We start from the raw sequence: 27,692 nt of genomic DNA, 5'->3' as shown, positions 1-27,692 counted from the left end.
CAAATTTGTACACTTGATTTAATTGATAAGAACAGGTGTCATCAAAGACCTAAATGGCTACTGATCCATATCTCTGTTATCCAACACAAATATGAAAAATCAAACATCCTTGATAAAATATTTATTTCATGACGATTTATGACCAAAAAAAAAGCACCTGGGAAACAAAATCTTTAAAGGTAGAAGGCCATCTAATTCAGGTTATCAAAACAAAGTAAAATGTCTTAAATTGATACTGCATGGTCATCACCTTCTGTGTCTGAAGAGGGCTTTATGGATTTGCTACCAATAGTCCCAGTGAAATGCCAAAATATTTTGCATATGAAAAAATATTAGGAACTAGCCACCAAGACCATAAGAGATTGCAGCGAAAGAGAGCTAATGCTGTTTCCCTATCACACACAGCTGAATCTTCATCTTTTGAACAGTGAGATGGTGTTAACAGAAACTGCTGAGTTTAATACCACAACTCTGGATCAGATTAAGAAGGTTACTTAGAAAGACATGGCCCCTGCCAATATGGTGAAGTGTTTATCATGTATGTGCTGTCTTGGTAAATACTTAGTAAGGGAGAGAATAATGCTGTTCAAGCAGAGGGCTGTGCCTGTGATGCTGGCTGGCTCAGGGTTTGTTTCTTTCGTGCCACAGCCATGCGCAAGGCCTGAAGAATCATGTTCTCATTGTTCATTATGTTGTAATTAGTCAGCTTCAGAAGCTTGTTAAAATCTTCTGCTTTCAGTGAGACCTCCCTGGTTGAGTATGGGGAGGAGAAACTGGAGATATCAACCTTCCCCTGTTCCATTTCAGCAGCACTACGTGTCATGCCTGTCAAGAGGAAATAAGAAATGTGTTTGTATAGTCCCTCACACGATACTTTGATAGAATGGGTCAAGAATAACTTGGAGAGATCACAGATGCAATTGCTATAAAGATAAGTGCAGTGCTATGATGTCTGAAAAATCTACTTCTGAACAAAGCCTATTGGAATAAAAAACAAGTCGCTAAATGTCATTTCCATTGCAATTAGCACCGTCTACTGGCCAGCTCATGGCACATCATTTTGTATGGTCACTGGTGCTCAAGTCTTACCAGACAGGTTCTTCAGTACAACACAAACCAGTAACAACAGAGATATATAAGACCGGAGGAAGCAGAATATTAGTAGGCTTGGAAATGATCTTAAAAGCAAAGTCTCCATCTCAAATACTAATCCAGAAGGACACTTCATGTACTATTGCTTTGATATTCTAGTATATTCAGCCAGCATATTAAATGGTCTAAATAGAAGCCACAGTGACCCTCCACAGAACTGTTCTACACTGTGATTCTCACCTAGATCTGACTGTCATAAAACCACACATAATTTAAAAAATATGGTTTTTTCTATACACTAAAGTAAACTTCTGGAAATTACAAGAGATTAGTTTCCATTCCTCTAATTGAGGAACACATTTCTTCTTTCCCTGAATTGCACCAAGACACAAATAAAATTATGCACAAGACTTCACCAGATTTTGCAAACAGTTTGAATCATCCCGTTTTGCAATCTATTCACTAGTATGAACAAGCAAACAAACAAAGAGGGGTTGTATTGGGTTGAGGAAAAAACACCCAGGGAGTGGGATTGGGATTGTTCCTTGAGTCAATAAAGTTAGCTGGGTACTGTTAACTTACCAGGTGCTACATATCTTTGAAAAGTGTCGTTCACTAATGGAAAATAAAGCAGCAGAGGAGCTCCTGGGGTGTCTGCACCATCGAACATGTAGCACTCTTTCAGGTTCTTCTCATCATCCATCAGTCCAATGCAGGGAAATGGAATTTCCTGCTCTGCAAAGTATCTGCAAGCCTGCTCCAAGGGCTGGTCAAGAGCAGCAGCACAGGGAACAGAAAAGATAGCCAAGATCAGATTGCTGCCAAAGCCCAGTAGTTCATGCAAAGTTGCACAAAACAGACTGAGAGGCAGACACCCAGAAATAATGCGGACACCTGCAGACCCAAGGACTGGTTTTCAGTTGCCTGAGGAGCCATTTGGAAATAGTTTTCCAGGAAAATACCTAATATCAAGATGGTAAAGAGAGTTTAAATCTGTACTAAGGCATGTCTCTAAAATGGGAATATGATATAGGAACAGAACAGATAAATTCAAACCATGTTATAGACCATTAATTAAAGGAGAACTAAGTCAGAAAAAATGTGGATGTAAACAAAACTAAATTTGCAGTCCAAGACAGTAGGATTCCCAGTCCCATTGTCTGTTTATATAGCAGGATAACTCGTGAGTTGACCTCAATAAACTTCAGCAGGGTTTAGAGACCAACCTACCCATATCTGTAACTTTGAATTTTAGAAATAACATGAGATTTTCAAATAACATATTTTAGACCTCAAAATATAGCACTAAAAACATTCATCAGAAAGCTCATTTGTGATGACCAATTTTTTTAAATTATCTAACAAAAAAGTACCACCTCATTTTGAATTAAGTATTTCCAAAAGATTTCAGAATACTAGAAAGAAATATAGTAGAAGATATTATCATTTCCACTGAAGTACAAAGACAAGTATTTTTCATGTGAAATTGCACCATTGCAATGTCTTCCACTTGAAAAATGGAGAGAACCTTAACCACTGAACCTTGTGGGTTTTGGGGTGTCCCACAGGGACAGGTTTACAGTTTCAAGTCTGTATTTTGAGGTCTAAAACTGTCTATATATGTGGTAAATACTGCTTTCAAAATCTGTATAACCATTTTAATCAAATCAGATTTCTGCAAACATAGTAAATGCATTTGATACCTTGCTCCAAGTCCACTATTTAAGGAGAAAGAATATATTTATTAAGAGAGATAAAAATAAAGATTAAGAAATTCATTACTCACTAGGCTGTTCCTGGACAGCTAGAAAATTAACATTAAAATAAAAAAGCAAAAAAAATCTTACATTTAAAAGCAAAATGCAGATTAAATTCAGCACTTGGATCACAAAAGTTTCCTGGCTATATTTGTGCTATTAAATATTATATATAAGACTATAATAGATGTTGCAGCTTGACTTTCTTAACTTCACTTTGCCTGTCTGTATTTCACTGGTGAAGAACTTAGGGATATTTCAAAAGTAGTTTGAGAAAAATAGACATATTTTCCCCTCTAGAAATTTCCCTTTTTCTTCTAAGGTTTGAAAACAGAATGTTACTAAATTCCACTAAGTTCCATGTTTTAGAGACATCTGTTTGAAAGTTGTGCAAAGCAAAGCAAAAGCTGTTAGGAAAAAAAAAACAGTTTTGAGACTTCTCACCAACGTCTGCGATCCACCTGTGTAATTTAAGTGTATGATGACATCCACTTTCCTCTCTGGTCTCATAAGGGGCGGGTAACTGGTTTCAAAGAAGAAAGCTGCATCCACCAACTCCAGGTGTTCCGAGCTGCCTCTCAGGTCATTAGGAGAGGTGTCTAGCAAAGTGTCTAAAGAGTGGAAGATTCAGAGCTATTAGCAAACTGCAGAAAGACATCTGTCAAGTTAGAAAGCAAAAGGAAGGTGAGCTCCCCTCCCATGCAGTATCTCCCCTTGGCTTTAGGGTAGCATGCAGCAATCCTAAGGCTCCTTCAGCCTCTCCACTCACATTTTGTTGGTGTTTCTAAACCCATGAACTGCACCAAAACCTATGCAGATGTTGACTTTGTGCAGAACCCAAACCCTAGCAATTTTTATTCCTGTGAGGACTTTGAATACCCAATGACCCAATAATTGAACATTTGTGTTAGTGAAAGTGAAAGGTGTGAGGAATTCCTTCATTCTCCCTCCTCTCAGTGAACGCTAACAGGTAACCACAAAACCTGCTTAGTTCTCTTCAGGACATGCAAACGTCCCTCGCTAATTCCCAGCCCCTGTGCCTACCCCAATGAGACATGTAGGCAGGAAAGCCATCCACACCTTTCCATTTCATGAAATGTTCGTGCTGGATGTACTCGTTGTGCATCTGGAAGCCCCTTAGGAAGTTGTGGTACTTGGAGACGGCAGGGCGATCCGTCAGGATATCCCGGAGCGCTGTGGAGAGGCCGCTTGTAGGAGTGAAAACACATGTAGCCATTTCATATGGCTTCTCAGGCAGGTCTGGTTGCTCCTCTAGAGATACACAGCATAAATGGCATTACATTGAATTACAACCATAATTAAGAAGAGGCAAGACACAAAGAGGAGAAAGGGTCAATGAGTCTTCTGTAATCATGTGTTCACAGCTCAGCATTGCATTATTTTCCCTATGATCTGCTATGAGTTCCAGTTAATTTAATGACAAAAGTATAAACTTACTTGTGTTTTCTAAACTCTGATTGGTTACACATGACTAAAAGAACATTTTTCTCATAAAACTGTATGGTTTGGATACACACTGAAGTAATTCACTTCTCCAAGAAAACAACAAACAGGGGAAATAATTTTATTAATACATTTTAAGGGATTACTGCTTTTCGATTCCATGTAGGTTAAATTTAAAGCTTATTTTGAAAAGCATAGAAAAATTTTAGCATTTTGCTTTCAAACTAAATATTTTTACTTTTAAAAAGCCAGTTTGTCCTATTTGGTTCAGGTGTAGACACCTGAATTCAACAAAACTTGCAAATTACTTATATAAACTCAAACATAAGACTTTGGCGGGTTTTTTCTGAAAACATAGTCCACAGAAATGGGACCCAAGTCTGTTCACTGGCTTTTCTTGAATTTTATCATGAAGATGCTCATGAGTATTTTCAAGGAATGGTCTTTCAGTTTGGAGCTGTTTCTCTCAGGTGGTGTAAGATCTCCACTACGTTGACTTTGATGTCTACTAAGTCTTTCAGTTTAGTCAGATTTTGAGGGACGGATGTGCTGTTCAGGGCAAGGAGATGTTGAAATGGAAACAGTGAAGCTTCTTTCTGGCTAACAAACAGATGACATGAGGCTTTGACAGAAGTGTTTCTTTCCAAGCCTTTTAAACACAATACTTTAGGGACCACCTTATGTGTCCATCCCTATCTCCTTTACATCAAGGCCTGTCTGATGGTGCCTTTCCTTCTTGTCACAATCTCACTAGCGAACCACTGCCTATTCAATAAAATCAAATAACTTAATTTTTTTGGTATGTTCCATACCCAGAGACTGAGAGAAACAGGATGACAGAAAAGCTTAAAAAATGGGAAATGTGAGTGCAGTTACCCTGTCAGAGGGGCCTGGAGGAAGGTGTTTTGGTTTACCTATTTCAGTCACTTTGTCTTGGGTCCACCTGTTCCAGAAGTCCTCTGAATTGTCAGCTGCGTGCCAGGCATCCAAGAGATTTTTGGAGAAGATACTACTCCACATTCCTAGAAAGTGGGAGAGGTATAATAAGCAATGCAGATGTAAACACAAGTTCTTTTAAAACTGCCTTCTGCTCCTTCCCCAGCTCTTCTCTAACTTTTTCGTATTTCTATCAAATTTTTGCAGACGTTCAGGCATCTATTTCAGTGCCAGACTCCAAAGGTAAACTTATTTCAGAATAAAACTCAGTCTTTTCCCTCTCACCATGTTTTACCTGGTTACCTGGAACTTTTTTTTTTAATTTTATTTTCAGCTGCCATGTTCCTATTTTCATTTCCTTTTTCCTTTGATAAAGAAATATTTTCAGCCAGCTGCTTCTCTGATTCTCTTCTCTCTTGTCCCACTGATTTCTTTTCAACTTTTTATTTGGCTTCCACAGAGTGTCATACATTTCCAACTTTGAAAAGTTTTTGCAAGCTACAGGAAATGATGATGCTTCAAAAGCAGTCACAAAGGTACATGACAACTTCTTTGTCATTTTAGTTTATTTTTATCTTAGACCAAATGATAAAACCACCATTGCTGGCAAGGGCAGTTGAATGAGTCTCAGGAAACACAGAACCATAGAACATCCTGAGTTGGAAGGTATCTACAAGGATCATCAAGCCAGCTCCTGGCCCTGCACAGGACAACCCCAAGAATCACACCCTGTGCCTGAGAGCATTGTCCAAACTCTTTTTGAACTCAGGCAGGGTTGGTGCTGCGACCACTTCCCTGGGGAGCCTGTCAGCTGACTGACCCAGTACCTCTGCTGCCTCCTGCTGACAGCCGGTTTCTGGGGGTGAGTTCCTGACTCATTAATGTTTCTGTTAAAATCTTGTCACTCCCCCAGCTTCGTGAGTTACCTTGCATGAAGCAGATTCGTGACTCAGGGAGTTTCTTCATCAAGCGACCCATGAAGAACTCACTGCCAAAATCCTCAGCACGAATGAAGGCGCCGTACTTCAGGAAGCCCACCTCATATGGTGTGAACTCCACCCACTCTGCCAATACATGCACCAACAAGGTTAACGCCACTACAGAAAATAGTCCGGTTGTTAGGCTTGGAATAAGCCTTTCAGGCATTGGTTCTCACAAGAAAACTGGCTTAGCACATGTCCTGAGCAAACCCTGCCAACAGCCACTGCTGAATCAGCTGTCACACTGTGCGCAGGTATGTGAATGAACAATGTCAGGGCTGGGGAAAATTTTAATTCTTTTTTTTTATCTAGTGAGTACAAAGTTTTCTCATGGAAGGTGGACTAAAACACACATTGTCTTCTATTGCCTTTAGCCAACTATGAAAAACAGAATAATAGAATGGTTTGGATTGAAAGGGACTTTAAAAATCATGTAGTTCCAACTCCCGTCATGGACCAAAACATATATTAAGTAAACTTAAAGATCTAATGAATCACTTTCTTTAAGAAATCATATAATTTCTGAGACTGTGCTACAGAATTATATTGTATTATTAGTCTGAAGTAAATACCTGAAAATACACAATCATATGCCAAGAGATCTTGTAAAATACTGAACTCTTGACGTGTATCATGTGCCAACCCAGTTACTCTTTACATTTCTGAACACTATTTCTCTGGCCTTGGAGTGAGAATTTAAAACAATTCATCATTATTTATGATGTGTCCCCACAATGTATCTCCCTGGGTGAAAATATAGCTCTTTTTCAGAATTCAAACATTACCTCTGAAGTCTTTGGTGGCAACTTTGTCCTTGACGTTAAGAGCAAGGTAGATGGGCAGTGGGTTCTGACCTTGGTTCACTGCCTGACGTTGATCAGAAAGTCTGTGGTGGCTTTTCTGGATTTGGAAAAAAAACCCCAAAGAGTTAGATTATAATCAGTTCCTTAAAGACATTATCTTATAAAGTCTAAGACAATTTTCCTGAATTTGCTCCTAAATTTACTTCCATGTCCTTGAATAACAGAGGACAAGAAAGCAGGAACCATTTCTGTTAAGATAACCAACCGTGTTCTGCTTTCAATATACAATGACAGCAATGAATCACTTCACATTTTGTTCTAATATTGTATGGTTAAATGTAAGTTAAAATATATGGCATATCTGGGTAATAAAGCTGTTACCATATACTTCATCTGTTTATCATACGAGTTCTTCAAGGCAGCATGTTAATGACCCTTCTAATCAAGATTTCTTTTTTTAAATACTGCTTTGAAAGTTAACTTCCACAGAGGAAAAGTTCTTGAGCTGTCCAATACTAAAAACATACACATGAAATGGAGATTTTGAGTATACTTTGGCCAAATTAAATTCTAGCAAATTTTGCTATGTAGCACTGAGGCTGGAAACACTTTGTGAAATATGATATGAGTGTATTTAATTTTTCTGTTTCATCTAGACAAAATGTAAACCATGCTTACAGAAATTTGAAATAAAATAGCTTTTTCTCCAGCTATCACCAGTCTGGAGAAAATCTGGAATGTTTTTGCTTGTATCATTACAATAAAATTAGAAATTGAAGATCCTGAGAGGTCAAATTCAAAGTGGCTGAAAGGCACCCACTGCAGCTACTATATCTCACCAGCTCTGGATCTATATACTTCCTTATCACTAAGTCACAAACAGCTGGATGTAAAGGGTACATCTGCAGTACATTCAAGTTATGAGTGCAGCTTGTGCAAATAATGCAGCAGTGGAGAGATAAAAGCATAGGGCTATAAAAAACACCTAAGAACCTTAAAAATTTCTTGCACAGCTGTAGTGTTAATCATCATTCTGGTTACTTTAGAGCTAGCCTGAGCATTTCTGCTACATTCAATCACACTTCAGGCTCCAGTGTAGACATACACTGTGTCTCCAAGTTATTAATGTAAATAAGTGGTGTTCTGCTGTGGACCAAATACAGTGTTACTGACCAGGTGTCTCTTCCTAGGGCTCTAGTTTCTTGCAATGGTCATAAATATTAAGTCAACAACTTTATGAGAAGAAAGATGTGTAGACATTACCCCATCATTTAACATGGCTTCAATCATGAGCCCCCACAGATCAATAAAAGAGGTTTTATGTCCTGCTTGGGTCCTTTGGCTCAGTTCTCTGTAATAATTCCTCAGACTTTTCAAGCAAAAAGCCCCCATCTTGCACTTGGCTGCTTGCTTCCGTGCTTCAATAATTAGTTCCCCAAGATCCTTACGTGACCAATCAGCATCTTCATATAGCTTTGTCATTGTCCTGGAGACAGGAAACATGATGGAATGCAGGGAAAAATGAACAGGATGCTTTTAAAACTCAGAGAATACACTTTGCAGAATTTTGGGCACTTATCATTTTATCTTTTAGTTGCTCTCCTCTTTGAGCTTTCTTTGAGCAGAAATGCAAGTCTAAAGGCAACCAGTCAAAAATCACTTCATCTGAGATCCAACACAAGCAGCTACACTAGCTGTCAATGCTGTTTCTGTCAAACAGTAAATAACAATAAAGGACCAGTTTGCATAGGATTAAGGATGTTTACACTTCCAACAAAGTCTCCTCTTTTGGTTAGGGATAGGTCATGATGCACAGTAGTCCTTTCACAGGTAACCTTGGCATTCATAGCCCAAAGATGGAAGTAATAACTCCATTGATCACCTTTACCCTTTCGGAAACTAAGATAAAACATGGACTTTTCTTAACACAACAAGATCCAAACAACAGTATCAAAATGACTCCTCACCATGTTGTGCCAGACGAACCACTGATGTATGAAACACAATCCAGAACACGCAAGTTTTGGAGACCCAAAATGCTGCCATACATGGCAGTGAGTGCTCTTATGCCGCATCCTGTTGTGGTCACAGCCACTATAGGCACCTGTTTGACACCAAAAAAAAGAGCAGAAATCATAGATGAAAGAGTGGCATTAAGGTGCAAATAATGTCAAAATATTACAGAAACACAAAAGCAGCATCCAGACACTAGTAAAATAAAACACATAAATTAAGAGATAAAGCAACATTGCTCTATGCTATACATCCCTGTGGAATATACTAGGTCTTGGCACTTCAGGGAGAATTTTTAAGAAACACAGACCAAACTATTGGTTTGAAACATCTTCAAATGGTTCACTTGTAAGCTGAGTGGAAACAGAGATTTTGCTCATCTAAACAGACAGTTGAACTCTCTAGCTGAGCAGCAAAGTGCCCTGGAGGACAAGCTGATATTAACAGTCCTCATTCCTTATCCAGATAGAGGTAAAAAAATCATCCCTCATCTCCAGGCTTGAGGGAAAGGAGAGAGAAAAATCCTCCAGCAGTGCCCTTAACTGGTTACCTCATGCTCCTGCAGGTCTTCCTCCAGATGAAGAACATCCTTTAGTGCAGCAGCAACTACCTTCTTTCGGTTTTGCAGGAAATTCTGTTCATCTGTGCATAGGTCAAACCCCAGGCGGGCATCAAGGTTTCTTGGCCTGAAACACAGACCCTGAGTCCTGAGACCAGGGCACAGATATTGTTATATTATTAGTCACTGTGGACAACTCCAGCTGTGCTTATGTGTGTTTACAGACCAGTTTGGGGACAGTATAATGTAATAAATGAGAATCAACAACAGCGCAGACAGGCCTCTGCTAATTGCTGTAGCTGAAAACAAGGATGCAAATGGGAAGGCAGAGCAGATCACAACACACTGTCCTGTTACGGTATCTACAACAGACTTCCGGTTTTATTTGCTCATATAATTAATTTTTCAAGTTTCAGTAGTGCTGCCGTGCATCCTGTAACTACATAACCACTTAACAGGCACTGCAGCTGTGAGATTAGAAAGACAGCTACCTATGCCTTGAAGTTATTATGTTTATATAATTCAGAAATTTGATTTCTTTGTGGAGCTGGTCTTTCCATCTGTGGGCATAGTAGTGCGCACAGATCAAGACCTTTTGCTGAGATGCACTAGCAGCTTGGATATTTGGAGGACAGGAGATCCATGATTTAACTTGCCATCAATTTAAAAGAACCTCACAAATAGAAGCCTACAACCCAGTAATGAACTCACACATCTGCTCCCAATTGAGCCTGCATTGACCCCTGCTGATTTCAAATGAGCTTTGTGTAGGAGCAGATGCCTCCCAGTTACAAGATCAGGCCTTGCTGGAGACTCACTTACCATTCATTTGCCTTTGTGTACAAGTCAATTGTCCTGTCCTGAAAAGTACAATACAAACAGTGTAAGCATGCTCAGGTCGTTACTCCTGCGCCTTCCTCCCCCACTCCATCTAGGGTCTGAGTTTCACTATCTTTTAGTTCAGCAACATGGCTGGAGAATCTGGCCAGCAATGGTCTGGACTGTGAGAGACCTTCACAAGTTCCAGCAGAGTCTGGGTTGAATAAAAGTAAGCCATTCACATAAGCTAGGTGGGTTTAGGGCCCCTCAGCTTCTAATAGCTTAACATTCATTATCTGGGAAGGTTGTTGAAAGCTGGACATCTGAACCACACACATATGAATGATCTCTGTTTTATCTTCTACTTCAGGCATTCCCTTTGCAAATGTAAGTCCTAATTGTCATATCCATTACTGTTAGCTTGCACACTACGTGATGAACTTACATATTAGACATGTCCTCAGGAAGTTAGTTTAAACTCAGAACAGGGTTGCACAGAGCATGCCTGGAACCACGTGCAGAACAAAAGAAAAAGTAACTATTGCATAATTGCAGAGTGACTGTCATTCACACCTTACACTGTAGTCATGCTTCATGTCTGACAGGAACTGAATCACTGAGCTCTAAGACTAATCATCCACCAAATTGAATGTGTGTTGGGCTGTTTACTGTTAAGAAAGACTTGTTCTCACCTCTCCTATTGTTATTTTCTCTTGTATAGGAAGCGAGTTCAGAGGTAGAATCACAGATTCATTCATATCCCTTTCATTTTGACTTGATATAGACTGAAAGAAATGGTAAGACAAAAAATAAATAAGTTACCTTTTCTACAAAAAGAAAAAGGAGGAAAAAAAGTTTAAAAAAGGTAAAAAAGGAAAAAAAGGTAAAAGTCTCCCCTGTCTCACATACATGCACTTACCAATTCCCAGTACACACAGACCTGCACACACACTCGGGCGTTAGAGGTCCCCAATGGAATGCACACCGCAGAGCCCTTGTTAGTGGTGCCCACGTACCCTGCTGAGCCGCCTCCGCCGCGGCAGAGCCACAGTGAGCGCCGACTGGTTGTACTTGATGTAGTGGAACCTGGCTGGGGACGCCGCACACAGGCAGGAGCTCAGCGTGTGCGTCTGGGTTCCTTCGTACGACCCGTCCACAGTCAATGCAAACTTTCTCTCTGAAGCAAAGGTGTTTCAAACTTAAGTTCTTCAAAAAATGGGGATAATTTGTTTGCACAGTAATGTAATAAATGTTTTTCTAAAGTAACGATGTCATTTTGTTACGCAAATTATAGGAAGAATAAATAGACTGACTTATCTGGGGGTTGCAGTTTTAGAGGTGGTATACAGAACATGCCATATAGTGATTGTTCCTATAGTACCACTGCACTTAGATATATTTCTGATAGCTGAGACTACAGCTCTGATCATTAGGTAATGATTCACAGCCAATAATAGTTTGGGGGGACACTCTCTTCTGAAAGTCTGAAATGTGAAAAATACCTTATCATTACACTAGAATAATGTTTTAGTATTACATACTGTCTTGTTGCTGAGATACTTTGAAAATTTTGGACTTTCAGGAAAAACATGGGTTTTTTGTATCAGACCACAGTTCTCTTTGGTATCACTTAAATCTCAGTCCCTCTGTCATGTTTCTCTTTCCTTCAACCTGTAATATTTCTTTTGAAATACTTCTGGCACTTACAAAGCCATGTCTAGTGATTTTTTTCCTTTCATGTAAAAAGCATCAGATATGTCTGTTCAAGTAAGTAAAAATGGTCTTTATATAGAAAGATATCAACCCACAAGGTTCAAGATGAAATATATTCTGTAAAGATACACACTCCAAATTATGTAGTCAGCCTTCAAAAGAATTACCTGACTTAAGCATTTTCAGTCACATCTAGCAAACTTTTTCTCTGTGACAGCTGAGCTCAACTGGATCATCCAGGTGCTTAAGCAGTGTGCTGGATTGGGGTCATCATGAGATGTCAGGACAAGACACTTTAAAAACTGCCTAGGAGGCACACAGTTCCACAAGTATGGGCTTGACATGGCAGTGACACACTGCTTTAAGTGTGCAGCAAACGTCTTTGTTAATATACTGTGTCTTGTTTTTCACCTAATGGCATTTCTGTATTGTTATATTTAAAGAAATTTTATGAAGTTAGATGGTAAAATAGGCCCAATTCTCATTCTGACCATTTTCTTTGTCCCAGAATCCAGAAACAACAGGAGTTAGCTTCAGTTTAGGACCCAATAAACATCAATTCCTTGCACAAATGCTTTGGAAAATTTTAAGTATCTGGCAAGATGTTACTGCAGAGAAAAATATTTTGTGGGGAAATGATACCACATGCTTATCTCACCACATTCAGGAATAATCTGAGTATTTTTTATCATGTACAACCTCCTGCACAGGCCACTGGCATCAGTCAGATTTTGTCTTGTATTGTAAATAATTTTAAACCAGGATGTTCAAGTGTAAAACACTGAGTGTTTCTGCCATTAAGTGGCAACCTGATTTGCTCCATAAGTCAGTGCAATGCTCACCCATAGTGTCCTTCCTCAGCCTCCCATCATTCACCTGCACGTCCAAGCAGGAAACCTCACGGGACTGCAAGAGACAAGCAGGGCAAGAGACAAAGGCATTCACTATCAGGAGAGCTCTGCCTCATCCAGTCCACTGGACACATGCCCACAGGGTCTTGGGGCATGCACCTCAGGGGACAGGTGGTGCCAGCCTGCAACCCCGCTACTAGGTCTAGGGAGATGGCATTGGACTTTCCCATGGGAAATAGCAGAATGCATAGGGATGAGGAAAGAGAAGGGATCTTCTTGCTCTGCCTGCAACAGTGGGGGGGGAGGAGGATCTGCCACAGGAGGAGGCTCTCCAAACAGGTTTCCCAGCTCTCCCTGAGCAGAGGGAGGGATGTCATACCCCAGAGGCCAGCTCAGTTTAGGTGAGCACTGGCAGCAGCTCACAGTCTTCACAGCTTTCACCTCTCCCAGTGTGAGTCTCTAGCTGGGAGCACAGGGGAAAGCCAATGCCAACACCAACTGTGTCTTGGTCAATGCCTCCATGCCACCACATGGCCTGGTACCTTTAACACCAGCTTTGCAACATGCTTTCCTATACAGCAGGGGAAAGGATTATCAAATAAAAATTACCACTAGAACTCCATTAGTAACAATGTTTTCAGGAGGATCTGGACTGAAAGACAAAATGGAAAACAATCAATTCAAAATCAGCACATTCTTATTTTTCTCCTTTTCTTGATTCTTCTTTAAGCATTATTACATTATCTTTATCTTTAAAAGTCCATCTTTGGACAAGCAGCATGGACAAACAGCATCAGAAATTCCACATATTCCAGCATATTCAATCCAGTTTGTCTCTCACAGGTTAGAGTCTGGACTTTAAAACGTTTGTGGACATCTGCTAAACAGAGGAACTCATCACTGTATCAGACAGGGTCATTTTCTGACACACTGAAGAAAATTTACAGAGGAATGGCATAATTACAGTATTGCCCTAAATTGTTCAGTTCAAACCTGTGGCATCAGAGCTAAAAAGCTGGTGAATTCATCCAACACGCCATTAAAAAAAGGGGAAAAAATACCATTTGCCTTAAAAATCCACAGCAGCACTAGGACTGATCTACATGCTTATTCTCTCCATTAACTGTACAGTCAGCAAAGAAACACAGAAAGAAAATACTCTTATGACAGACTAAACATCTGGGATCCCACACTAAGGAACAATAGGGGAAACTTAAAACTTCCTCCTATGTAGAATGTGCTTTTCAGCTTGGTGAGCAACTGCCATCAGGGATGTCTCTATGCTCCCACCAGCACCCGTGCTTGCTTCTGTTTTATTCAGATGTTGACAGTGTTAAGGGGCTGCAAGTGTGAATTGATTTGTAGTAGTAACCTTGTATTTCCATCTTATACCTCCACCTATTTCATCTTACACACCTGCTCTCCATTGTGAATTCAACCTCCAGCTCCTCTTTTCCCTGCAAAAGAAAATAAAGGCAGTCACTGCAGGTTGGTCTCCTGTGAAGAGAGATACCGTACAGGAATCTATGCTCTTCAGTGGTCTCTATAAACCAGTGTCCACCTTTTGTTACTGCACATGCCACAGACTTAATTTCCTTCATGTTGTATGTGTTATACTTCTAGTATCATATTCTTCTAGCATCTTATCCATTAATTTAGCAGACTCCTAGTGTAGGCCTTGCAGGACAAGTGGAATACGTACTGCAGGGCCTCTTGGTGGCTGCTCCCTTTTGGTGTGCTCTCCACATAAGCATATTCTCACTGACCACACCCTCTTTGCTTTGTCCTTGGTTTTTATCCATACCTGTGGATTCAGCTGGAAACTTAGCTGAATGTTTTCTCCAAGCTGGATTTTGGAGACGTCAAAGAAAACAGTGAGGAGATGGTCATCTTGAGTTATATTGTCCTCATCACACACTTTAAGCTCTAGAATGTTCTGGGGAAAAATAAATATGAAAGGTTTAACAAATATAACATGTTACAGATATTTCATTTGAGTTGAAGAACCTTGGGAAAGAAGCTCCAGAATGAAAAAATAAAACATTGCAGTTGGTCTCTGTGTACTCTATTTGACAGTCTTACATGCAGGCAGATACAGTCTTATCAAACCATGAAAATCTAAATAGGTACAGTAAGAGAGTGTGAATACTTCGCAAGGGAACTCAGAAAGACCCGTGGAGTGGAAGGACTATATGGTATGCTTGGTAAGAATAGCTGCTGGAGGTATCTGCATTCTTACCTTAACCTGGCTCTGAATTGTGAAATGGAAGGTCTCGTTCCATGTCGGGTTCTTGTTGTTCTTCACAGTCTTGGTGCGGAAATGCTGCACTGAAGCTGTTGGCAGGCTCAGGCTCACGTAGCAATCAGACTGACTTACTGTTAAAGACAGGGAAAGCAGGAAAGCAATAGACCAATGAAACAATCTAGTTCCCTGTCAGGTGGTGCCCTGTGTGCATTTTTAGCTCTGTACACAAAGCAATACACAGAGTTCAGTACCATCAAGCTGCTGCTAGACAACCATCTTGCTTTACTATTGTGAACGCCTGTCAGTGTGCTTTTCTTGAGAACTACTTCTTTTTCAATTCCTGAGAAAAAAAATATTCAAAATACTCAGTTGTGTTGCTGAAGAGCCATCCATACACATTGGGGCACATAAACACAGCGGCCTCACGGAGCTGGGCACCGTGGACATTAGCAGCTGTGACAGGGGCTGCACATGGACAGAGCCCAGCTACTACACACTGGGGCTTCTACAGGTAAGCATGAACATGCCTTTATATGTCTAGAGTAACTCTGGCTGTAAGTTCTGCCTTGTCTACTGTCTGAGCATCATTTCTTTTCTCTAGGACCTCTGGCTGCCAATGTGGAGGAGGTAAGAGCTCATTGCACTGAAGGTTGCCATGAAGCCAAATTGCTGTTACAGAAGGCACATCTTCTACAAAGGCATCTGCTTTCAGTTAACTTTCTTCCCTTATGAAAGTTAAAGAAGGAAACACTCAACAACACAGTTTTTCAAGAAAAAAAAATATAAAGAAAAAAAATTCAAGAAAAGAGTAATCACCTGTGGAGATGAAATTAGTTGAATTTAATCTTCTGTGAAGAAGATTATAAGAAAAGCATTGAAAGGTTGAACAGTTTGATAGATAACATTTGCTTTGAGAAGCAGCTATACTGGGGCAGAGTTTTCAGCAATAAAGCTGTATAAAAAAAGGGTATTTCTTAATGTCACTGTTTTCACCTGCATCTCTGTGCCTCAGCCAGGGTGGCAAAGGTATTTGCAACACTTCATGTGCAGGTGAAAGCTTGTCTGCTGTTCCCAGCACAGAGTGAGCTGACATTGCTTCTCTGCACAAAATTGCATTGCTCTGTGGTTTCCATTCGATGTGTGTTCAGGTCATAAATTTCACCTATGAATTCTAATGTTACCAGATGTAGGGAGGGCATATTCAGTGTTTTTGTTTTCCTTTCTCAGCTGAAGAGGCCAGTTGTAAACTGTGGCTTTACAAATCCATCATAGGAGCTTTTAGTGGGAAACAGTGGTTAGCAGCAGTCTGCAATGCTTGCATCATCAACAAGCACTTTCATTCTGAGGTCAGAATAATCTACCTGCAAATACATTTGTCATCATTACTAGGAAATAGAAGGCAAGTATGAATCATTAGATTAACAAGCTTGTAGACCCACACTCAAAAGTCAGGGATGATCACCCTACAGAACATGATCTCTTAGTTAGGGATGACAACCTACACAAGTGCCAAAGATAGCAATGGGGAGTATTGCCATAAATGCCAATCCCATTAGTACAATTGTATTTCCTCTGTTTGTAATGCCATGTACTCAACCATTCCTGCCGTCACATAACAGACACACCTTCATCTGAACAGCATCTGAATAGGCCTAAGTCTTGTCACACTCAGTTTTATTGGCAGACTGGACTTTGGGAAACACAAAATAATTGACTTGGCCCATTATTGACTCCCCACATGTAACTCAAGGATTAACAAAATCAACCTTTATTTTCTCCTCTGACTTCTCTGAGGCTTAAGTCATCTTTTCTGAGTAACTCTGAATGGAAGAAGAGTAACTTTGACTGATGAAGTAGTTGTCATATTAAGAGATATGATTTCTAAAAAAACCATCAAAATACATAGAAATCAGCTGAGCTGTTAACAATTCTAATAGCTCCCAAAATTCTGTGTGCATACAGGAAATGTCCACATAAAAATCTCTTTTGGCTCTTGGGAAGCCCAGACTGATATCAGCGCAGATTGCTGTTGGCTCTTGTCCCCACTAGGAGAAGGATCAGAAGGATCCAAATGGGTAGGTCTATGGGTGAACAAAAGCTTATTTTGCTGACATTTCCCAATTAGTAATACATGCTCTGACTTCATCTGTTGCAAAGAACAAAGTCTTATTTGGAAACTCCATCAATTATTTTTTCTCTGTAAGTAATCACTGTCTGTTACCACACTGTATCATACACCTTTAAGAAATAACTACCTGTCAGACATCAGAGCCCTGACTTCTCATTCAGATCTCTGACTTTCTCAGGGAGACTTCTGACACAGCCACTAAACAAGCATGCTTCCCTCTTCCCATCTTCAAAATGTGTTTGGTGATGCCCTTCGCACTTCCAGAAATGTCCTCTTAAAGCTGACTACCTCTTGTTTGTAAAGTATTTTCCAGGTGTTAAGAGGGAAGCATTTACAACACCCAGGAAACTTTTTTACACATCTCTGATACCTCAGTCCGGTATTCTGCCTGACCACCTCCAGCTATAAGCAGGTATGTGTGAAATGGCACTCCTCAGCCTACCCTGTGCCCTGCCTGGTCGGTCTCCCTGCAATATCCCACTGCCTGTGCATGCACACGTATGAGGTTCCCATTGCCAGCCACGTGCAAGCAAACCCCCATCACCCTGGTACTTAAGCCTAACCACCACCTAACTACAGCAACTACGCTCTCACAAGATACACACAGCACAGCATCACACCAGTGACCTGTTGGGTCTCTCCCCTCGATCACGACACGTGAACAGCTGTCAAACATGCTTGGGATGGCAGCCATGGTATTTCTGTGGGGCAATATCCGGCCAAAAGCAGGTGTGGCAGCAGGTATTTATGAAAGCACAGTCTCTTCGTCCAGTTATTACACTAAGTGTCTAATTATCTTCCACGATAATAGCAGGCAGGACTGGATCTTAATTGTGCTTTACCATTAGGAAGCATTACAACAACATGACCCATGCTAAAAAACACCACAGCCATAGCCCCATGCTGCATCCCAAAGAGCAGGGCATCCGCTCATCTGGCTCGAGCTGAAATCTCACCTGCCTCATAGAGAGCTCAAATTCAAGCAGAGCTAAACCATTTTAATTTTAATTCCATCTCCTTTTTTGATGTTAACAGCTGCAACCTTCAGCCTGCCTGTAACCTGGGCAGAAGCCTTGAGCATCCTTCTCCTCATGGACTGCCTTTAGCTCCTCACTGTTTCTGGAAGGTAGATTATTCATGACACTTATGGTATAGTCTTTTCTTGTTGTGCTGAACCAAGAATATGGTCTCAAACACTGTTTGCCCAGAGCATCTCCTTGACCTGGTCACCCTGCACTTGGATCCAGCCAAGCCACAAAATACAAGCTATCAACACCAGCTGAGAGAAGTACTTTTCTTCTTTTTCCCCCACTTCATAGCTGAGTAGGTATCTGGCTGAGGGCGGGTGGACAGGTCAGCACTGCTGTCTTCTAGAGGGTAGAATATTAGATAATTGATGTCATTGAAACTTCTTATATTCTTTTTTAAATAAGAATGTGGGCTTCTTCTGTGGCCTTCCAAAAGGCTATTTACAGTCAGATTATCAGAATTTGTTCTGTCCAAGGAGATCAGTGCCTGTCCCCAGGGAGCATTCAATATTAATCTTCTAATAGGTAAACTTCAAGAAAAAGCTTTCACACTTTCTCCCACCCAGCCCTTCACACTGGGTGGAGCACCCTACAAGTATCGCTAAATCAGTATTAAGAGTCTCATTTACATCCCTCCCTAAAACACCCCTTTGTTGAGATGTTGCTAAACAACCTTCCTTGTTGGCCTTCATCAGTCCACATCCTCTGATTTTATAACCGTATTTCATGCAGCACCTAGAACAATAGGCTGCTGGTGCGTAATTGCAACTGCTTAAATGGTGAAGTAAACAATAAATAACAATGAAACAATAACAACCGTGTGGGGACAGAACACCAGAGGAAGTCTGCATGTTCCTGCAATAAGTATCGTGGTGAAAAACAGTTCCTCAAACAATAATGTATTTCACTGACTATATTTCTTTTCAGGATCTCAAGGGAATTTTACATGAATTGATCTCATATGTGGCAGAATTGCTACTGCAATTCCATTAAAAAAAGTTCTGTTAAAAATATAAAACATAGTTAATAATTTTATAAAGGATAGTACCCAAATTTATGTCTTATATAAAAAAATCCAAAATTTGAAGTTTCCAAAATTAAAAAGCATAGTTTAAAAAAAAATTGTAAAAGCTTAAAAAATATCGTAGTCTTACTAAGCAAATGATTAAGAATATTTTTAACTCTATACTTTCACATTGTTTAACCCTTAACACTCTGTTTCCTTGCTTTTCCATTTGCTAGTTCCACTCAAAGACTTAACTTCTCTGCAGTATCTTATTCTTTAGTCTCTTTGACTTCTTTTTTTTTTTTTTTTGGGAAAGACCTTTGGTCTTATCAAGGAAGGACATCAGTGCCAGAGGACAGTATGCATCACAATTAGAGATGGGTGTCTAAGGGGAGTATAAGAGAGAAAACATCATTTAATGCTCTCTCAGCCCTCAAAATTTAAGATACACGCTTCCTGATTCTACTTTAACATGATATTTTTTTCTTCTCTGAACTTGTCCAGACTCTGCCTGAAACCTGCATAAACTTTTGGCATTCATTATCTCCTGCCATGGGGAATTCCCAAGCTGAACCTCATGCTGTGAAAAGCCACATCCTTCTGTTTGTTCCAGAGCTATGGTGGTTGCCCAAGGTGAGCAGTTGATCTTGAAATTTGAAAATTCTCAGCAGACAAAGCTGTGTTTTTAAGGGTGGGTTGGACTGATGCACATCCAAGTCTTACCCCATTAGGGTGTCAGGATGCTTATGGGGGACACACCCAAATCTGGGAACTGGCAAGCAATCACAGGTCCGGGAATATCAAGAAGCCCAGTGAGCCTGATGAGGATGTGGGTGTGCTCAGTGAGAAAGGGGAATGTGGAGAACACAAACAAGGCACTAAATTCACATGTGTTATCAAGGATATCAGATATGCATTAATACACAAGTGGAAATTAGTCTTATAAATTACACACCGAAGGATCAGTGGGAAGGGTACATTAGAAAGATTCGGGGTTTAAAAAGCAGAATTAAACACTTTAAATTATCTTATTTAAAAATACTCTCTTATGCACTGAACTCCCATTAAAGGTCTTTTACTATATATTGCATAAGAGATGTTAGTGAGGTTTTGAGATTCTCTTGTTCTGGATTAATTTTCCCATCTCCATTACCTGGAAAATGGAGCAGATAGACTAATAATGAAGTTAACCTGCAGCACCACGTTGGGAGACCTTTCAAGCACTAGATGAGTATTAGACAAAGTGATCTGAAAACTCTACAGAAACCTAGTGCAAGGTTAGACACAATAGGCAAGAGATAGAAGAAGCTGATTTTAAATGTCAAAAGTCAGTAAGGTAAAAGAAAAATAGGTGACACTTGCCAACTTGTTCTATCTATAAAAGTTTGCAGGAAAAAGAAAGTAATAACAACAGGGCTGAGAAAAGAAAGAATGAGAAAAAAATCAGTGTTAGGAAAATGGTCCTATACAGAAGTCTACTTTGCTGGTGATGGAGGACACATGCTTCTGAGTTTGTAAAGCGGTGTCAAGCTAATCTTTAGGGAACTGTAAAGGTGACTGAATCAACTCAACAATACTCCCCTGGTTTTACACAAACCAGCAAAATTTTGTTCGTTTTTTTTTTATCTCAAGACTCCCATTTTGCTGCTTCTCAGTGGAAGGCCTCTAAAGTTACGAACATGCAATTTGCACTAGCTTTTACACTGTCAGCAAAGTTAAGCAGAGGTTAAATTAATTCATTTAGACTTTTGAAATATAGGTTTTTTTCATATGATAAAGAGCCTGTCATTGAAATCTGTGACTTCTACAAGTCTGTCTGCATAGAAAAATATGTCCTCAAACAGCTTAAAAGAAAATCTTACTGATAAATACAGCTGACAAATGTCACACTCAGTAAAATCAAGTGTTACTGGAATTAAGCAGCTGTCAGTCAAAACTCGATTCAACATTTAAACATAAGCAAGGCAGTGCTGCCTGACTGATACGATTTTCTTTTCCTGCGTGATGAATGTCCACAAAAAAGCAAAGCATTCACCTTTTGCAAGTATTTGTCCTGGTTTTTTCATGCAAAACTTTTTCCCCTCCAAAATCACCTCTGTCATTCAAAGTGCTCCTTTAGAAAGCTTTATGGGCTGGCAGGACACAGCTTGGACTGGGAAGCAGAAAAGGCTGAGCATTTCACTACCAGTCCCATGCCCGAGAAACTTTCTGGTATTGAATAGGACAGCATCAAAACATAATAAACTCCATTCAGAACAAAACCAGCTTAAAGATGAAAATGAAAAGCATTGATCTAGATGAGAAAAAGTTAGAAAGGAAGTTTGGTAAATTCATTATCATGCAGATGTTTTAATAAAACATCATTATGTAGGGAGATATCTAAGGGTTGCAGTTTTCCACACTTCTTTTTTCAGTTCAGCATGCACATTTGTACATTCAAATAGGTTTTAGCTGTAGGAAGGGATTTCTCTCCAGACTATAACTGAGCTTCAAATATGGTTTCCACACTGTAGAAGTAGTCCAGTGGGAAGGTTCATATGGATTCTTCTTCCCCATACATTCATCAACAACAAAGCATCTTACTGCTCTTCAATAAAAATCAGTGAGAAACTCTTCTTCGCATACCTTTGGTCTCTAGACAAACTGTTGCAGAACTTGGAGCAAATAACGTTGGAAAGGCACAAAAATCTCTTGTCCTGGATCTTTTTATGTGAACAACTTTAGCTTGGGCCTGTTCATATAGAAACTTTTTGCATTCAGACCTTTGTATAAATGAGCAGACACAAGACAATCAGCCATCTCCTCAGACAGGAGGAGGTGGTTGTCATTCAAGCTGTTTTTTCTAATGTTTTGCAGTTCAGGTACTTATGGACCATTCATAAATATTTGTGTAACTATAATTCCTGGGCAGTTTGTAAAAATATTTAAGAATAGAAAAAGCTAACTGTGAGCCATGCCTATTGCTGAATCAAATTTGATAATCTGTAAGAGATGTCAAGTGTGCACTCCTGAGCTCACGTCGAATACTCTTTGATAGGCCCAGGGTTACACAATGGACAGGGTAGACTTTAAGAAGGAACCATAGAAAGAAAGTTCTTATTGCAATCTTTCCTGTGACTAGAAGAACATTTATTTACAGATTCAGGTGGGAAATATTTTATGCATTCTGTATAAAAACATGTTCTGCATTACAACTGGTGGCTAGACTTCAGTGTTATATCAACAAAGATAAAACAAAAAATAGTATCTTCTGTGTTACCTCATCTTCAGCATACCAGGATCACACATCTTCCATCTCTCTCCTTTTATAAATAGTCTGTAGTGTTTGTGACACTTGATATATTCAGAGTAGTTTTACAAGCCTGAGGATGCTCCAGGGGTATACAGCAAAGATACTCACACAAGTCTGCCTTTCTGGCATTTTTCATCTGTATGATTTTTACGGTGAGCAAGTTGCATGGCGATGGTTCTGTCTGTTGAACAGCACACAAAATGCATGGGATGAGAGTGCAAAAAGGAAGAACAGAAGCACAATCAGAGATAGAATTGAATTAAGTGTTTCAGTTCCAACCATCAAAAACATTTCTAAACTGAGCTTCCTCCTTGTGCATTGTCTTCTTCCCAGAAGGTTTTTAGCCAGGTGTGGCCACAGACCAAACCTCTGATGTCCTCCATTTTTCATTCTGAGGAAACTTGTGCTAACCCTCAACTGAGGAAACTTGTGTCAGCCCTCAAGTATCTGACTCTTGCAACCCAACCTCAGAGAAATGTGTGATAGAGAACCTTGCTGTGTTATTAATACAACTGACACACATCTTGGTCTGTGAAAATTCACAGGATGTCATATATATCCACTATATTTCACAACAAACAGCAAACAATCTAGCAGGGCAGGAATTAATAATGATATCATGGTGTAATGATGCTGCTCATCAGTTGATTTATAGCTACATAATTACATTCTTATGTCTGATATGGAGCAGTGCTGGCTTTTAAAAAACAATGACCTGGAAAGTGCCTTCCAGAGACCTACCCCAAACTTCTCAGGAGGAGTGAGTGAAAGCCACAACTCTGTAATTATTTCTCTGTGAATAATTCAGCTCACTCAATCTTCCTTAACTAAAACTCTCAGGAATGTATCGAAGGAAATATTTGCAGCCTTCCAGTACTTAGAGGGGGCTTATAAACAAGAGGGAGAGCAACTTTTTACACAGCTAGTGATAGGATGAGAGGGAATGGTTTTAAACTAAAAAAGAAGATATTTAGATTAGATATTAGGAAGCAATTCTTTACTCAGAGGATGCTGAAGCACTGTAACAGGTTGCCCAGAGGAGTTGTGGATGCCCCATCCTTGGAAACGTTCAAGGCTAGGTTGGATGGGGCCTTGAGCAACCTGGCCTAATGGGTGATATCCCTGTCCCTGGGGATGGTGTTGGAGCTGGATGATTTTAATGCTCCTTCCAACCCAAGCCTTTTTAAGATTCTATGATTTTGGGAAACCACCTAAACCTAAAAGTGGTTACCGAAAGATATTTAACAAACCTGTGAGGAAACTGGTTTGATTTTGTCATCCTCTCATCTTAAGCAAGGATCAGACAAACAAGGTACTTAATATGTAGGGACTAAAGTTGAGGTACTTTTTTCCCTAGGTAATTTTCCTTCTTAAAAGAATAAAAGGAGGAAAAATTACACATTTAATGCTCTAAATGACAAAAAAAACCAAAAAGCCACCACCTAAATCAAGCAAACAACAACAAAACCCCAGCCAAAAATCCCACCAACAAGAGACAAACAAATCCCATAAAACCTCCCAGTAAAGCACACCAAAAACCAAGAGGAGCAAAAGGGAAAGAGCAAAACTGAGTAGTGATGCAACAAGCACATATGAGAGACACCTCATGCACACTACCTATAGAGCAGGGAGTATCACTGCAACAAATACGTAGATCAGTATGAAACAATATGTTACCATTCATTCCCCTATGCCCCAAAACTGCCACAATTTTTGAGAGAGCTATACTTAACACCTCACATAATACTAGTTTCCTGACTCTCCCTATGCATTCATTGACATTAGTGATAATTACTTATTTTTCCTCAGTGTGTTGTTTTGCCTAACCCAGCTGGATGGAAGCAAAAAGGTTTGTTTTTTTTTTTTAATTGGGAATTTTCAAAATAGTAAATTATTACATCACTAAAGTTTTTGCATTCCTGAAGTGAAAACACAAAGCAGTCACAAAACCCAGCCAGAAAGAAACTCTTGGTGGTCAGGATAATTCTCAGAGCTGAAGATACAAGAGGTGGAACATCAGCTCCTACAGCAGGTCCCCTCTGCCCCCAAGGGCAGCCTGCTCAGCTCATTGCAGGGTCTCCTCTTGCCTTTTCTTACCTGGCTCTTGCTGTAGAACAGCCCCATCGTGGTCTTTTCCCTGTCTGAGCCAGGTGTGAAATGTGGTAGTGGATGTGTACAGAGGAGTCTCAGCCGGGCAGCTCCTTGTGCTTTAAGTGGCCAGGAGCCGGCAGGCAGGTGTGTGAGTGCCTGACTCAGCGCAGCCTCACCCCGCCACCGCCACACCTGAGCAATCCCCAGCTCCTCCTCCTCTTCCTCCTCCTCGCTGCCCGGGAGCTGAGTGCAGGCTGCACACCTTCTCCAAAGCACCCAGGTTCTGGCACTGCAGATGGATGGTCTTTGCAGTTGTAGTTAGAGGGAAATGAAGACTGAAAAGGGATCTTCCCTTCATGGTTATAGGCACCAAGCAAATGTTTTACACTTTCAAGCATCCTCATCACTTTTTGAGGAGGCCACAATGCTCTTGCCCACAGGTGTGCTGTCAAAGTGCAGCGCCTTGTGGGGAGGTGACTGGCAGCACTCAGGGACCATCTGGTTGCCCAAGACTTCTTCGGCCAAGGGCATCCAAACACACCAATGTGCATACAAAAGCCTTTTTGTAGCTTTTATTGCTTATAGATGGTACGTGGTCTCTAAGTAAAGACACATCTGAAAGAAATTTTGTTATCCCCATCTCACCTTCTATTTTGCTGTAAACTGTAAATTTACAAATGCTGTAAATTCAGGCAGTAAATTGTCTTTCAGCCAAGCAGATTTTGCAGTGACAAATATCACATGAAACAATTCCCAAGTCACCTGTAGAACATGTAAGAGAGTTTCCCTTGTAAAGAAAAAGCTTTAAAAGCTCACTCACTTTCTCAAAAATTTTGTTACTTTGTGTATCTGAATTAAGATGCTCCAGTGAACAACCTCTAAGAGGACATATTAGGGAGGGTGAAATTAATGTTGAAATCAATGTTAATTACTCCTCATGTTCTCACATATTCTTTATGTCTTCACATTTATAAGACTTCACTGCACAGGAGACTACACATCATGTGAGGTGGTCCCTGCCTCATTGAGGGAGTACACAAAATTAGTACACAAGAAATAAAAAAATGAGAGTTTGGGTTTTGGTTTTGTCTTTTTAAAATAATCCTTGCTATTATAAAAATTAACAGATCAATCAGTTTCAAAATAATCTCATTTCTCTTTGCAATGAACTGAGAACAAGTTGATAAAGGTAATTTCAATGACATGATATAATTATAATTTCCTAAAATATTTGGCATTTTAAGACATTCTAACCTAAGAACTAGCTCCAACAAATGTCACCCAGACAAACTTTGAACACATTAAAGATAAGTAACTAAAAGATCACAAAAAGCAGTAGTCAAAGGAAGGTAACCCAAAAGGAAGATATTCCTAGAGGATGGCAAAAGCTCAGTTACAAGTCTGCATGTTTTTATCAGTGATCTTGAATATCTTGAAATTAAAAAATAAATATATATATAAAACAATCACAATTGGTACTATGTTTCAAAAAGACAATATTGAAACACTGGGGAAATTGAAGAGCTTGAGAGTAGTAGGAACTCTCAAAAAGGGAAAGGTGGGTGCCATATCAGCCAGCAGGACACAATGAAAAGCAGTGTTAATCAGGTTCAGGCTGCATATTGCACCTACCTGGGTTTTTTCCATCCTATTGTTGAGTAAGTTTACCCTGTAAAATAGAGTGAAACATCCTCCATCCTACTCTGTTTCATTCCTGGCAAAAAGGTCTAGGAAACCATGACAGTAAACCCAAATATATCCCTAGAAAGGACCCAGAGGCACCCCATGAGTTAGCTGTTCTAGTGTATTGAAGCAGAACCTTAATTACAGCTGCCTCAGATATGGAGAGACAAAAATCTAGATTTAAACATACAACATTGTACCTGAGAACAGGGTTACACCATGCTCTTTCAAGAGTTTCAGGTGTATGAACACAATGAACATGTTCATAAGTGAAAAACATTGCCCACTCCTTCTCCTCCTCCACCCAAATTGCTCTTAGATGCCCCATCAGCTGGGGGTGTTTTTTAGGAAAAAATCAAAGAATCCTTTTCTTCCATCCATTACCTAGAACTTCATTCCATACAAACAAGTTTGTCACTTCTGACCATAGTCAAGACTATCCTGATCTCAACACTAATTCTGCCCTGTTGACTCTGTCTGCATTTCCTTGCAATGGTGGGAGTCTTTTATTAACAAAAGGAAGATAATCCAAAACATTTTCTGAGCTCCTGTGACTAATCTCTTCATGAATCACAGCTCCACAGTGCAAGGCTGATGTTGTGAAAGACTGAGCTTATGACCTGCCCATTGGAGAGTTGTGAGAGAAGCCTTTGGCTACTACTGTCCCCCAGAAGACCTCTAGGATGTTTGATAATGAGAAACCAATCTCTCAGGACAATCCCTGCAAAGACCACTTGCCTGTAAGTGTTGAACAGGTGTAAGAGGTATGTCTGGAAAGGATCCCTAAAGGGTCTCTTGCTTTGCCCTATTCTATGCAGACAGCTAGCAGCCACTTCCCATCTTATGAAACACTGGGAGAAATCACAAGGTCATCCTTTAGGAACAGTAAAGGCAGGTAAAGATGAGTGAGACAGCACAGTCAGCAGAAACTCCAAGAGAAAAGTGAAGGAAAGTTGGGCAACATGTCTACTACTTAGGCTGAATATAAGTGGTTCTGTGAACAGCAGCTCAGAGAGGATATGTTTGATCTCCTGAAACAAAGATGACCTAATTCAGGGGTATTTTTTATTATTGGTGAAAACTGTATAAATTTTTACAACATTGATACTAACTTAAGAAGCTTATTTTCAAAGATTTATGAAGACAGTTAAATACAAATCTCATAGTGGACAGACAATCAAATCAGAGAAGATAACCTTCAATAATTAAATAAGCAAGACCAGCACAATGGA

At 39.9% G+C, this 27,692-nt stretch overlaps 1 protein-coding gene across 1 annotated transcript; it reads right to left on the bottom strand.

Annotated features, from left to right (window-relative positions):
* Nucleotides 1-24,930, bottom strand: LOC104698614 (cytosolic phospholipase A2 epsilon-like). Its single transcript, XM_010414025.4, has 20 exons — nucleotides 24,784-24,930; nucleotides 22,795-22,867; nucleotides 15,227-15,363; nucleotides 14,792-14,923; nucleotides 14,404-14,444; nucleotides 13,597-13,639; nucleotides 12,979-13,042; nucleotides 11,440-11,600; nucleotides 11,116-11,208; nucleotides 10,427-10,464; nucleotides 9,596-9,752; nucleotides 9,000-9,136; nucleotides 8,296-8,518; nucleotides 7,015-7,129; nucleotides 6,176-6,313; nucleotides 5,228-5,335; nucleotides 3,930-4,121; nucleotides 3,294-3,460; nucleotides 1,675-1,858; nucleotides 1-825 (listed from the first exon to the last, which is right to left on the bottom strand). Exons 1-20 carry the CDS (start codon nucleotides 24,808-24,810, stop codon nucleotides 587-589), a joined length of 2,469 nt encoding a protein of 822 aa, XP_010412327.3. The 5' UTR covers nucleotides 24,811-24,930; the 3' UTR covers nucleotides 1-586.
* Nucleotides 24,931-27,692: the final 2,762 nt, after the last annotated feature.

Source organism: Corvus cornix, chromosome 5 (genome assembly GCF_000738735.6).
Source record: "Corvus cornix cornix isolate S_Up_H32 chromosome 5, ASM73873v5, whole genome shotgun sequence".
Classification (NCBI taxonomy): Eukaryota; Metazoa; Chordata; class Aves; order Passeriformes; family Corvidae; genus Corvus; species Corvus cornix.
Note: the sequence above shows the minus strand (reverse complement) of the source record. Positions and strands in the feature narration are given on the sequence as shown.

Coding starts and splice junctions, on each gene's coding strand:
- LOC104698614 (XM_010414025.4), bottom strand. CDS start 24,810: ATGGGGCTGTTCTACAGCAAGAGCCAG. Junction 9,137..9,595: donor AAGACCTGCAGGAGCATGAG/GTAACCAGTTAA, acceptor GGTGTCAAACAG/GTGCCTATAGTGGCTGTGAC. Junction 5,336..6,175: donor ACGAATCTGCTTCATGCAAG/GTAACTCACGAA, acceptor CCCACTTTCTAG/GAATGTGGAGTAGTATCTTC.